A 12,785-nucleotide genomic window follows, 5' to 3' on the forward strand; every position below is an offset into this window, starting at 1 on the left:
ATCACTCATGGAAATCTTCCTCCTAAAAAATACTCACACACATGAGTATAACCAACTTACTAGTTAGTCACAAAATCTAACTCAAATCACCCCCACATTGCTACACAATACATCATAATAATTAAATTATGCATACTTGGGGCACATATAATAAACATATTATATAAAGTTAGAAACTTAACATGAGGTAATCAAATAAGTTGAGAAGGAACTTAGCTTGTTCAACCCTTACGGCCTACGACATCTATGTGACATTGATCACTCTTGACTGGTGTCCGCTACTCGCATGGCCACACATCTTAAACTTCTTGTTACACACTCTACCAAACTTGGCACAAGCTACCCGCAGACTTCCTCAAGATTACCCATTGCATCTGTTGATTAGCACATGAACTCACAAATTTCTTCAATCATAACATGTCTGACACTAGTCCATTTTATTCCTTGCTATAATTAAATAGCGAAGCCATATGTAATGCCATTTGATTTGATACTCCAACCGTACTTTAGGTAATACCAAATAAATAATAAGCTCCTTGAATTGCACCGCTTCCACCGACCCTTCAATGGAAATTTCCGGTTTTTCCCTTTTAATTCATGCTGACATAAAGTCCACTAGATTGGTAGTCTCAGATGATAAAGAATTAAACTTCCTTAAATTTACGTCGAACAAACACAAGATCAAATCTTTGAGAAACGCATGACCCGTCTTGATCTTAATCGCAAGAGTCTCTAATTAAAACTAATTTTATACAAATAGAATCGGACTTCCATTATAAATTCCATCACGATACCGGAGATACACAAATAATATTCCGTTGACCAAATTTTATAGTCTTCATGAATTAGGGTTCTTGAATATCGTCAAATATAGACAATCTTCAAATTCAAGAAATCAACAGTATAATTAAATACTATTTCGCTTCTAAATTGTTGGAAAAATACCTGTTGATTCCATGAATAATAATAGACAAATCAAGAACTTCCCTTGGAGCAAATTCGATCGCCATACTCGAAACATAGACCTGTCCTCCTTCTGTTGTGCCGTGGTTTGGAACCCACTGACTTAGAAGCGAAATACGCCACCACCGGTACAGGTTTTCCGATGACGCACGCCCCCCAAGTTTTACACAACGACCTTTGCAATTCGTGTACCCGAACCAAAGGTTGGAATTGCTCAAGAACTGTTCAGATCTCAAAGGGTAGGTTTGTGTTTTTGTGTTTAGGGTATTTTCAATAATGAAATTAACGTATATTGATTTTGGGGTATGAGGGTATTTATATGAATATAATGGAGTAAAGAACAAGCCAAGAAATTAGGTCTTTTAGCCCACGCAAGCCCACCGCCCAAAAGCAAACTGATCGACCGAGCTCTCGCTCGCAGTCGAGCGAGCTATCGCTCGGCCTAGCAGAGAGCAACTACGGCAGCGAGCTAGTGTGCGAGCTATCGCTCGAGCTCTCGCTCGCCCCTGTCGCAAGCACATGGCCAGCGAGCTATAGCTCTCTCGTATCCGAGCTATAGCTCGGCCTTGCAGCGACCACGAGCAGCAGCGAGCTATAGCTCTCTATTACCCGAGCTATAGCTCGGCCTTGCCAAAGCTATCTATCCTTGCTAGAGCTATAGCTCCTTCGCTAGATCTTTAGCTTGCACATATCACTCCCTCGTTAACTCCTCGTACACTCACTTGGTAAATCTCCGATTTGCATTACTAGAATCGCAATTACTCCAACAATTAAACCACTTGAGTTAGGATTAAAGGGATCATGTCTTTTTTTTTAATTTGTTTTTAAATTAAAGAGTCACAAAAGGGCGAGTGATGAGAATCGACTCAGACCTGACACATGGGGAGAGCTTTAACCATTTGACCTGAAACCAACCCATTTGTGAGATCCCAAACCTTATTGACGAAACCCGAGTTCGAATCTAGGTGGGACCTTGTTTATAAATCATAGTTTCAAAATCGTCAAACCCTTTGATATGGCAATCTCTTTGATTTCCACTCTCTTTCAAACTGAAACTGAAAGTCTGAAACGAAAACCATGAAAGTACAATACTTGATCCCTTCAAACCTGAATCTCTCTCCAACCTCCTCACACTCACTCCCTCTACTCAAAATGGACGTTGAAACCGCCGACAAAATCCACGTCACTGTCACCGACATCCTTAATTCCTCCGACAGTGATTCCCTCACTGAGAAACAAATCCGACATCTTGCCTCCCTTAAACTCAACCTCGACCTCTCCGATTTGCCCCACAAATTTCTCATCCGACAAATCATTGAATCTTTCTTACGTTCTTCCGACCATCCTCAAAACGACACCGTTTTGCCCCCTAATTTACCCTCCACCTCCATTAATGAACCCCTCAAAGAAACTCCATTACCACACTCAGAAAATAAGCTTCCTGATTCATGTCGACTTATTTGCAAGGTGGGTTTTTTTCGTAATTTTTCATTCAATTTCTGTTTTTTAATTCAGTGTAATTTTGTTTTAAACCCTAATTTTGTACCTGAGATGTTAATTCAATGTTGCAATTTAATCCCTGATTCTATATTATACACTTTCTAATTTTAATTTTTTTTTTTTTTTCTTGTGGTCATAATCCTACATCTTGCAGTTATTAATGTTGAATTGGTGAATTATTATGCACTATTTAATTTCATAGTAATGTTGAATGTATTGTAGTTGTCACAAAAGAAAGATTTAGCAGTGAGAAATTCAGGAGGGAGAACAGTTGTTTCAATTGGAGAGTTATCTATGAAGGATGGGAAGGCCATTCCAACACCAAATAAATGTAATTATAAACCTTCTCTTCCTTGGTAAGCTGTGTTGTGCATTAACATTTGGATTGATAAGATATTATGTTATTTATGTACATTGTTGATTTGTCCAGAATTTTGTTGTGTGTTCTTTGTTAAGGGAATATGCTAGGTGGACTAAAGTTTGAGAATTTTGGTTATCTAGTTGGTTGTTCTGTAATGTATTTATTTAAAGAGGTCGAATGTTCGAACCAATTATTCGAGCATCCTTTTGTTGGTTATTGAGTTTTCTATTTTTAAAGTTTTCCTGTTGAATGTGAGTGTTGAAGCTCTCTTTAATTGGGAGGATAAAGAAATGAAATTTATTGTATATACTTGTGCCAATTTACAAGATAATGAAGTGAACTGGTTGGAACTTACAGAAGGAGGAAAGTTTTATGCCGAACTTATCTAGCATTATTATGCATAAGTATCTTTTTTTGTATCTCGTTTGCTCGATTGTTAGTCTATGGTTTGAGGAGTGGAGAGAGATTGCATTATTATGCATCAAAAAGGTACTCCATTTGTTCCAAAGTAATAGCTCGAGTGTCAAACCTAGTCGAGTTTTAACTGAATGTCTGGAAATGGTGATTTCACATTATAATTCAGTACATAACTTGACAAAGTACTTTTCAGAGTTTGCAAAATTGACCTAAGAAGTATATTGGAAGTTTGGAACATAGAGAGTTTATGTTACACAGTTCATAATAGTCTCTTGATCTTCATCATCTTTTTTATTATTACTACTATGCTATGCATGTCATTAGTTCCTGTTGTTAAGCATGTGTGGTTGATGTGGCTGTTATAGATCTCGTCCCTTCTCTTTCATCTAATTTGTGCTCATGGGTTGCTAGGCATCAACTTATTTCCTGACCAATGGTCACTTCTCCGAAAGAGCATCCCTGCAGTTGATGAAGCTATAATAGAGGCTGAATCAAAAATAAGGTTGGTCCTTTTTCGGTTTAATAATCTTTTAGATTATGAAAATGTATTTCTCCAAGGCTTTTCTTTTTCGTCCTCCTTACTGCATGTATATATGGCTGAAATGACGATTGACATGGATGTCATGATGTATTCTGTAGATCTGAACTTGAGAATAAACAAGGTTTTGATAAGCTTGATACATCTGCATATAGAAACAAACAGAATGGTGGTGGACACTTTGGACAAAGTGGAGCTGAATCAACTAAAAAAGGTGGTGCACACCATAGAACTAGACTTATGGCCACTAAAGAACGTACTCAAGATACTTCAACTGTGGCTTCTACGCCCCGAAGACTTGTACCTATTGAAGTTATTCGTTTTGATGGTAAGAATTACCAGCAATGGGCTGATCGAATGGAATTATATCTGAATCAATTGAAGGTTGCTTACGTGCTTTCTGAACCATGCCCTAGTGGGCAGGGAGTCGCAGACAAGGAAATTGCACGGACTTTATCTGCTGCAGAAAGATGGATGGATGATGACCATATATGTCGTCAAAACATCTTAAATTCCCTATGTGACAATCTTTTAAGACATTACTATGAGAAATCAGGCTCTGCTAAAGATCTTTGGGAAGAACTCAAGCTCGTCTATCTTCAGGAAGAACATGGAGCTAAAGTTTCTCTGGTTAAGAAGTATATTGATTTCCAAATAACTGAAGAGAACTCGATCTTTGAGCAAGTTCACGAGTTCCATCAGATTGCGGATGCACTTATTGCTTCGGGTATGTATGTTGAGGAAAAGTTTCATATGAACGTCATCATTTCTAAGCTTCCCCCATCTTGGAAACCCTTCAGCATCCAGTTGATGAAGGAAGACCACTTACCTGTATGGATGTTGATGAATCAGCTGAAGGCAGAAGAGGAATCTCGTCAGAAAGGTCACAAGGGTGACACACTTGTTCCTAGGGCCGACTTTTCTGTGCTTCAGCCCCACAAGAAATTCGGACCCCAGAAAATTCCAATGAAGAAGCCTGGAGTTCCTCATGCTAGTCCTGAAGCAGACGGGATTAAGAAGTTTAAGTTCTGCAACATTTGTAAGAAGAGGGGGCATTACATGGAGCAATGTTGGTTCCGGAAACCTGAAGGGATGGATATTACAAATGTAAAGGATAATGTCACTTCTACAAATGCAGTTGTTGGGAGCAATGGGGCAGACAAAGATGGAGCTGTAGGTGACAGTACTAATTAGGTACCTCGCTCTCCCCCCTAAACTCAAAATTATACTAATTATTACTCGTACTTAAATCATCATGTCATATGTGAACCATGCCAATGATTGGACTAGTGGAAAGGTTTTGCTGGCTAGGTAGGAATATGTAAAGAACCCTGAAGCAAGGGACAGAATATGGTGCGATGATCTTAGATTGTCTTATATGAAGTAATTTTTTGCTTTCATTACTAGCTCTTGGCGGGTGTTATTGATTTGTAAATTTTTGATGGATCAATAATTTTACAAAAAGCCAAATAGAAAGCGAGATTTTATTAAATTATTATTGACCTAATACATGATCAATTTATAATCCGCAACAATTTGATGAAACCAAAAGAAATAGCACCCAGCTGGTGAAAATCATTAATTTTCTTTTTCAAAGGATCTATCTCCCCTACCTTCTCCTTGATCTTATTTCCGCAAGTGGTAGCAGCATTTATGGCTGCACTTACCCTTGCACTTGTTGCTGTGTCAAATTCTCCGGCTTTTATAGCCTCAAGTCCTGCTTCTAGATCACCAGGAACTCTCGAGTAGACGACCTGGCAATCTTCCAATACATTTTCTCCTACAGGACCGGTTATGTTGAGGTTTAAGATCGTGCCAATGGTTGAATTAATGGCTTTGGCACTTGATATACTCAACTCAAAGGAGATTGTAGCTAGTTGTGGGGCAGTTGATGTGAGGCTGCGAGGATCCGACCCAAGTGTTGATATGTAGGATTCGTAAGTGACATTTGTCGGGTCAGCTTCAGAGATGTCCTTGCAGACAGGGAGTAAAAGGCTGGTTAAAGCAGCAGTTGTAAGTAAGCAACAGAGTATACTCATGACAAAGATATGAAAGAAGTTTTTTTTTCATATTTGTTGGTGCTTTTAATCTGTGAAGGCTGGTGCTGAAAATCGTTCTTTTTGCGATTTTGCCCCCTTTTTTCGTTGGATTTTTGTTGATGTATGCTATTGAAATTTTTTCGTCGAAGCTATATGGAGGTTATAGGGTGTTCTTGGGTCATACAGGAGTAAAATAGAAACGTATAACAATAATAACATGCACATTTTTATTCATGCATCATGAAACAAGCAAAAGAAACATTATACTAGTAATTATGAAACTGTTAACACTAAAAAGCCTTTGCATGAGGGAAGACTGATGACCAAAGCCTGTGCTACATTATAATCAAAACATCTCATGACCTTGATATGAGAAAGTTTCGGGTTTATTACAACAAAATTTATTTTCGAACTGAGAAAATTTCGGGTTTATGACAATCAATCTAATGTGTAATACACCATGAATTATTAATTATTCGTACAAAAACGTTTTAAGAATTATTTTTTCAAGATGACAGTAAAGGCAAGAAAAATATCAGCTAACTTAAAAAACTCAGAATTCTCCTTAGTTAAAGGAGAAACTTCTCCTTCCTTCTCCTTAAATGTATCCTCGCAATCTGGACCGCTATCCATGGCTGCACTTATTCGTACATTAGCTGTTGATAGATCCTTACCCTTCAAAGCCTCAAGCCCCTCTTGCAGATCACTCTGAGCATCCGAATACAGGTCTGAACAAGTTCCCAACGCGCTCTTGGCAAATGGGCTCAACTTAGGGTCTTTCCGGAGTTTAGCAATTGTTGTTATAGTGGATTGTGCCTTAGATGAACTTAACTTAAAGGATATCTCTACTAATTCATCAATGGTTGGATTTGTGCTCCGACGATACGACGTCAATGCCTTCACACAGAAATCATAATTGATATTTTTTGGGTCGGATTTTGAGATTTTCATGCAAGTATCCGGTATAAGGTTAAGGTTTGTAGCTTTTGCTTGGGAAAAACTTAAGCAAATGATGAATACTACTAGAGACATAACGTAACACTCCATTTTTTTTATTTTTATTTTTAAGTTCTTTGAAAAAGGTGAACAAAGAAAATTAAGATCTAAGTATTACTAGGAATATGGTGGTTTAAATAGAGGAAGAGTGTTCTAAAATCCAAATTAAGTTAGTGTACGATAATTCAGGTGGGAATCACACATATATGGTTATTATTCAATGCACTTCATTATTCCATGACATTTAAGCTCAATCATTGTTGTAAAAATGTAAATTATTACGTCCATTTTCAATCCATACCATATAAACCAATCAATGTGATCACATTATATAAATGTATTCTATAATCCACTCATCCTCCATGTTTTTAGTAAATCGTTTTGACCTATTATATGATTGAAATTAGAATAATATTTCTTTTTTCATCTTTTTCTTTGAGCACAAAATTTCCACAAAGTCTTTCGGTTTTGACCTCATCACTTATAAAAAAGGTAAAAGTTTGAAAACAATATAGAGTGTATTGTTTACAAGCTTAAAAGCCATCCTTTTAAATGTTACACCTTCACATAATATTTAACATAAAAACTATTGGAGAAGCCAAACTTTTTATTAGAGATGTCATTTTTGGGGACAATTTTGTCATAAGATCGTGTTGAATTTATTAATAATAATCGGTTATATTGTAATCACTAGAATAATAAATATAATTAGAGAAAATAATATATAAATATATTTTTTAAAATACAGAAACTAATAAAGCTTAGATAGGCCATCTAAATAGACATTGAGGAAGAAACATGTGTACAAGCACAACAAATATTGTATAGAAAATGTTTACTAATGAAATTTATTAAAAATTATTATGTCATATTAAATAATATGAGTACAAAGTCCATTTTGATTTTAATTTTTTGTGTGACAATTGTCGTTCAAAAATGAAGAACTTTTAAAGGCGTTGAGATTTCTCCGCATTGATTAAACGTCGAACAACTTTTTTAAGCGCTAGACCTTTACTAGTCAAATAATTTATTTATAGAAGTTTTTTTTTTTTATTATTGATCACATATAACTTTGATTAATGATATTCGGTTTTAATCAATAAAAAATAATACATCAATAAAAATTACTCGTAGTAAGTACTACGAGTAGAGAAAGCACAACAACAACAACAAAATTGTACTGAACTATAGAATTTCAATTTCCACAAAATAAACTTTATTAAGAATTAAGATTATTATGCATTTGTGCTAAATGATTAATTAGTTCGTTGCCTTTAACAAATCGGCAAAACCAAGTGCAATGGAAGACATTTGAAAAAAATCACCATTCTCTTGTGTCAAAGGAGATTGCGCAAACTTATTTTGACAAGCAGCAGGGTCATTTTGTGCAGCACTTGCTTTATTACTAGCTGTCAAATAATCCCCACTTGTAAAAGCCGCTAAACCGTCTTGTAAATTCTTTTTAGCATCCGTATAAATCTCAGTACATGCCTTCAATCCCTCCTTTGTCGACGGGTCGGTTTTCGGATCGTTGACAATGATGTCAATTTTTGAAAGTATGGACGTGGTGTTGGATATGGCCATTTGTAACGCGATGGTTCCAAGCTGTGCAACGGTTGTGTTTGCACTCTTTGGATCCGACTCGAGTACTTTTACACAAGTGTGGTACTCGACATTTGCATCGTAATGTATGATTTTTTCGCAACTATTTGAAATAACGTTAGCAGCATTGATCAAAGAAAGAATGGTAAAAATTATAGTGAGGAAGAAAAATATTGGTAGCTTGGAAAATGGACTGTTGGAATGCATTTTTTTTTGAATTTGCTAAGGAAAAAATATGAAATGTGTAATTTTTTTAATTGTTTGATAGATTGGATCAGCAACATGGTCACATTACTTATATAGGTGGGTATGCGTAGGGTTGTGCAAAAAGTGGGTCGGACCGGAATTTTGGACCGAACCGATCCGGACCGGTCCGGAACAAACCAGACCAAATATAATCGGTCCGGTCTTCGGTTTCGGAATATTATATTTCCGGGTTTCGGTCCGGTCCGGTCAAAACCCGGAAAAAGCCCAGACCAGACCGAAACCCATTTTACAGATTACGATGGGCTGCGTTAATTGCTAACAAAAACCCTTTGATTTAAAACGTTCTAGACTAATTCTAGGGGAATTAAACGTCAAAACATAACTGTTGAAAAAACCCTAAAACCTACAAACGTTAACCGCAATACTGATGAAAAACGCAACTTGTAAGTTTGCAGACCCATCATCACATCTTCCTAAATTTCTTTTATGATTGCTTCTCTGATTTTATGAGAGCTCTACTTTAAATGATGGTGAATCTGATGTAGTTTTTGTTTGATAATTAAAAAAGGTAATACTACTATATTATTACTAATACTTCAATACATATATTATCTCTTTGGAATTTTTTAATTTATATGTGTTTTCGTTTTCTTTTGCAGATTGATACTGATGATATGATGATGTTCAAGATTTTTGGAGGAGTTGGAGCAATTTCATAATTTCATTTTTATTGTCCTTATTGATGTTTTGGCTTTAATACGAATTGTAAGTATATTTAAGGTATACTTTTGGAATTGTGGATTTGTGATTTGACTTTTGAGTTATAAATGGGTACTATATGACTTAATGACTTGATTAATAATAATAAATATATGTGTAAATAGGCATTAGGCAAGCAGTAATGATTAATATGTTTATAATGTACAATACTCAAAGAATTAAAGGCTTAAAGGCCATAACAATAAGGTCCACATTAGAAAACTATTCAGGATCATCGATTATCGGTCCGGTCCGGGGTTTAACCCGGACCAATCGGTCCGGTTCGGTCTTGGACCGAATTTAACTGGTCCGGTCTTCGGTCCCAGCTTTCCTAAAATTCGGTCTTCGGTCTGGTCCGGGTCGGTCCGGTCCGGTTTTGGACCGATGCACAGCCCTAGGTATGCGTACCTTTGTGTGGATTGCAGACCTTTGCGGTCATAACTGGTAACTTACACTTTATTGACACCAAAGCATCAAATCAAGGTGGATATTTATTATTTATGGCAACAAATTGTACAAGATACATGTTGCAAAAAGAAAATAAAAACCAAAACAAAACAAAAAATCATACAAGATAGAAGTTAAAAAGACAAACAAATCATACAGGATACTCCGTAGAAGTTTTCCTTAAAAAAAAAAAAAAAAAAAAAAAAAAAGAAAATCATACAAGATAGAGGTTAAAAAAATACACACACAAATCATACAAGATAGGAGTTGATTTTTATCCGTATGGTAATATATCACCCTATAAAGTATATATCCCCGCTAATATTATAAGTCATGAGTATTGATATTACTATTGTTGCTTGATTTCATAGAATTATAGGCAAGTGAAGCCTAATATTTTTTCAGTGTTTAATAAAAAAAATTAACAAATAAAATTGAAAAATCACACTGTCTTATATCATGAGTACTACATTCATTTTATTTATGTGTTATATCCCAGATTTTGGCATTATTCACAAATTTGACTCCAACCAATGCCCGAGACTTATACATTAAAAATGAAAAAAAAAAAAAAAAAAAACACAATCATGTGAAATTTCCTTAGAATTGTTTAACTACATAAGTTCCAAATATCTTTTTTTTTTAAAATTTGTATTTACTAGGGAGTCTGGCGTGCGCGATATGTGCGAAACAGCTAGCCCAAATGTGTGGTCATTATGGGTAGTTATAATTACACTATTAAGGCTCGTAATAATTTAATAGTGTTAAAAAAAACCTTATCAGTTGGAGCTCTATTGGACTAATTCTAAATTTCAAAGCATACGTCAATACGATATAATTATGCACCCTAAATGTTGAAGAATTATAGTGTGTAGTAGCTAGTAAAAGTCTCACAAAAGAGCATTAATTAGAAGTAAAGTAGAACATACTTGTGTTCAACTCATACATGAGATTAATGTGCTTGACATATATATGAGCTTAAAAATCTACAATCATATTCATGCTACACCTTTAGATATGAAAAATAAAATGCAAAATAATACATAATTTAAAAAGAAAATGGCTAAAATGCCTTTTGTACAACATAAATATATGGCTGACTCCCTACCCAATTTAACAACCAAAGAATAATATTCCTTCATCTTTTATTTTGCACCACGTCAATGAGATATGCCACCTCCAACCATCAAAATACTTATTGATTACCCTTCTGTAGCTAGACCTCTATTGCACCATCTTCTATCGCGATGAGCTTATCATCTTCCATGGTAAACTCTTCTCTAATAAGTAAGAAGTAGTGGTCAGTTGTGTTTACAATTTCATCAAGAAGTTATTATCCTTGTCTACAAGTACATCCATGTATAAGGCAATCAACCAACAAGACTAATACTGTGAGTACCACATAAAAATTAAGTTATTTTTATATATGGACTCTAAACCTTTTTGTCATAACATATTTTATCATAATTAATGTGTGCAGTGTTAGTAAACAAGCCTTTATAATATGTAATACCTCCGATTTTTATTATTTGCAGCTTTGGGGTATTATTTGTGAAATATAAAATATTCCAAAGTTGCAAATAATAAAAATCGGAGGTAGTATATAATATAATCAAAAGATTTTCCATCATTAGACTAAAAGTCCTAGTTCATATGTATAACTAAGCATCAATCAAGTGATGTGCTTCAATACTGTAGACACCAAATTGTGTCTCCCCAAAACCAAACCCGGTGATGAATGCCTTTCACGTTGTGTTATTATCGAATTAGGTGAAAGTGGTTTGGAAGTCGAGTGTTGCGGTTTAGTTTTAATTAAATTCTTTTCTCTCTGTTTTTGAAAATGACTTTATTTATTTGAAAATAGTCGAACCAGTTTATTTTGGTCCATGATAAGGGTCCAATAATAGTGTAGATGGATGGGGCTCGAAGAGACCTTTCTAATGATATATTATAAGATCAATTCCGATGAATATTGAGGAACTTATGGCCAAAATACTAAACTGGGCCTGGTTAATTATTTAAATACGGCCCAATGATCTAGAGGAGGGTCCAATATTAATTATTATTCCTAAAATTATTAGGATTAATTATAGTTTTCTGGAAGTTTCTAGAAGATTCTTTTTTATTCTAATATTATTAGATTTAATAATTAATTATTTTAAAATAGACTTTTTATTTGGAATAAAATATCGTTTTGTTATCTTAAATATATATTTTATCTTCTGTACGGATTCCGTAGATAAAGTTGATTAAAGATCGGATTCCGCGTGAAGAAAACGCGCTAATACAGGCTGTCGCCAAACGACAAATCTGTCGCCACGCGACAGACTCTGTCGCCGCGCGACAGACATTGTCGCGTCGCGACAGAGTCGATTCCTGGCGACAGCGTGTAGTTTTATTCCTTATCAAATTCTATGTTTTTCCGGACTATTTTTCTTATAAATAGGGTCCGAATTCTTGTTTTCAAAAATAATTGACAATCATCAATTCTTCCTTAATTCTCTCTATTCTCTCTTGAGCAATATATGCTTTCTTTCTCTCTCTTTCTAAACTAGCTTTTTACAAACACAATTCCGCATTCACAAGATCTTGAAACATCTAGCCAAGTTCGAAGTTTCCTTCGCCCTAGACGTGAAAGGTTGATAATTTCTGAGGGTTTGGTCCAAAACTAGTCTAAACTTTATTTAATTTGATTTTAATTTAATTCTTTAATAATTCTTTATTATTTTCATTGAAGTTTACTAACTTGTGTATTTTGTTATTAAAAAGAGGTACAAGGCTTCAAAGTATGTAATCTTATTACTCTCTTTCAATGTAGAAAGCATGTTTATTATTGATTAATTCCTAGTATCATGTTAGGATGTTATTTTAATATTTCTAGTATCATGTTTAGGTTGCCTCTTATTATTTCTAATATCATAATATCATGTTAGTACCATGTTAGGTTTAAAGCTTT

The 12,785-nt window shown here is 35.0% G+C and overlaps 2 protein-coding genes and 2 pseudogenes across 3 annotated transcripts; 1 reads left to right on the forward strand and 3 right to left on the reverse strand.

Annotated features, from left to right (window-relative positions):
- Positions 1-2,000: 2,000 nt before the first annotated feature.
- On the forward strand, positions 2,001-5,268 carry LOC145585798 (uncharacterized). 2 transcript variants are annotated; one of them, XM_081642511.1, is made up of 4 exons: positions 2,001-2,430; positions 2,686-2,794; positions 3,653-3,743; positions 3,881-5,268. In XM_081642511.1, the coding sequence occupies exons 1-4, from the start codon at positions 2,041-2,043 to the stop codon at positions 4,971-4,973; spliced, it is 1,683 nt and encodes a 560-aa protein (XP_081498637.1). In that variant the 5' UTR covers positions 2,001-2,040; the 3' UTR covers positions 4,974-5,268. The 2 variants fall into 2 exon arrangements, with proteins under 2 accessions (XP_081498637.1, XP_081498638.1); XM_081642512.1 differs by having other exon boundaries at positions 2,295-2,430; positions 2,686-2,819.
- Positions 5,269-5,293: 25 nt separating this feature from the next.
- Positions 5,294-5,820, reverse strand: LOC145585799 (putative invertase inhibitor). The gene has a single exon (XM_081642513.1). The coding sequence runs from the start codon at positions 5,816-5,818 to the stop codon at positions 5,294-5,296; it is 525 nt and encodes a 174-aa protein (XP_081498639.1). The 5' UTR covers positions 5,819-5,820.
- A 496-nt stretch (positions 5,821-6,316) lies between these two features.
- Positions 6,317-6,865, reverse strand: LOC145584496 (putative invertase inhibitor pseudogene; annotated as a pseudogene).
- Positions 6,866-8,074: 1,209 nt separating this feature from the next.
- On the reverse strand, positions 8,075-8,623 carry LOC145584497 (putative invertase inhibitor pseudogene; annotated as a pseudogene).
- Between the last annotated feature and the right edge of the window lie 4,162 nt (positions 8,624-12,785).

This window comes from Chenopodium album, chromosome 16 (assembly GCF_948465745.1).
Source record: "Chenopodium album chromosome 16, dcCheAlbu1.1, whole genome shotgun sequence".
Lineage (NCBI taxonomy): Eukaryota > Viridiplantae > Streptophyta > Magnoliopsida > Caryophyllales > Amaranthaceae > Chenopodium > Chenopodium album.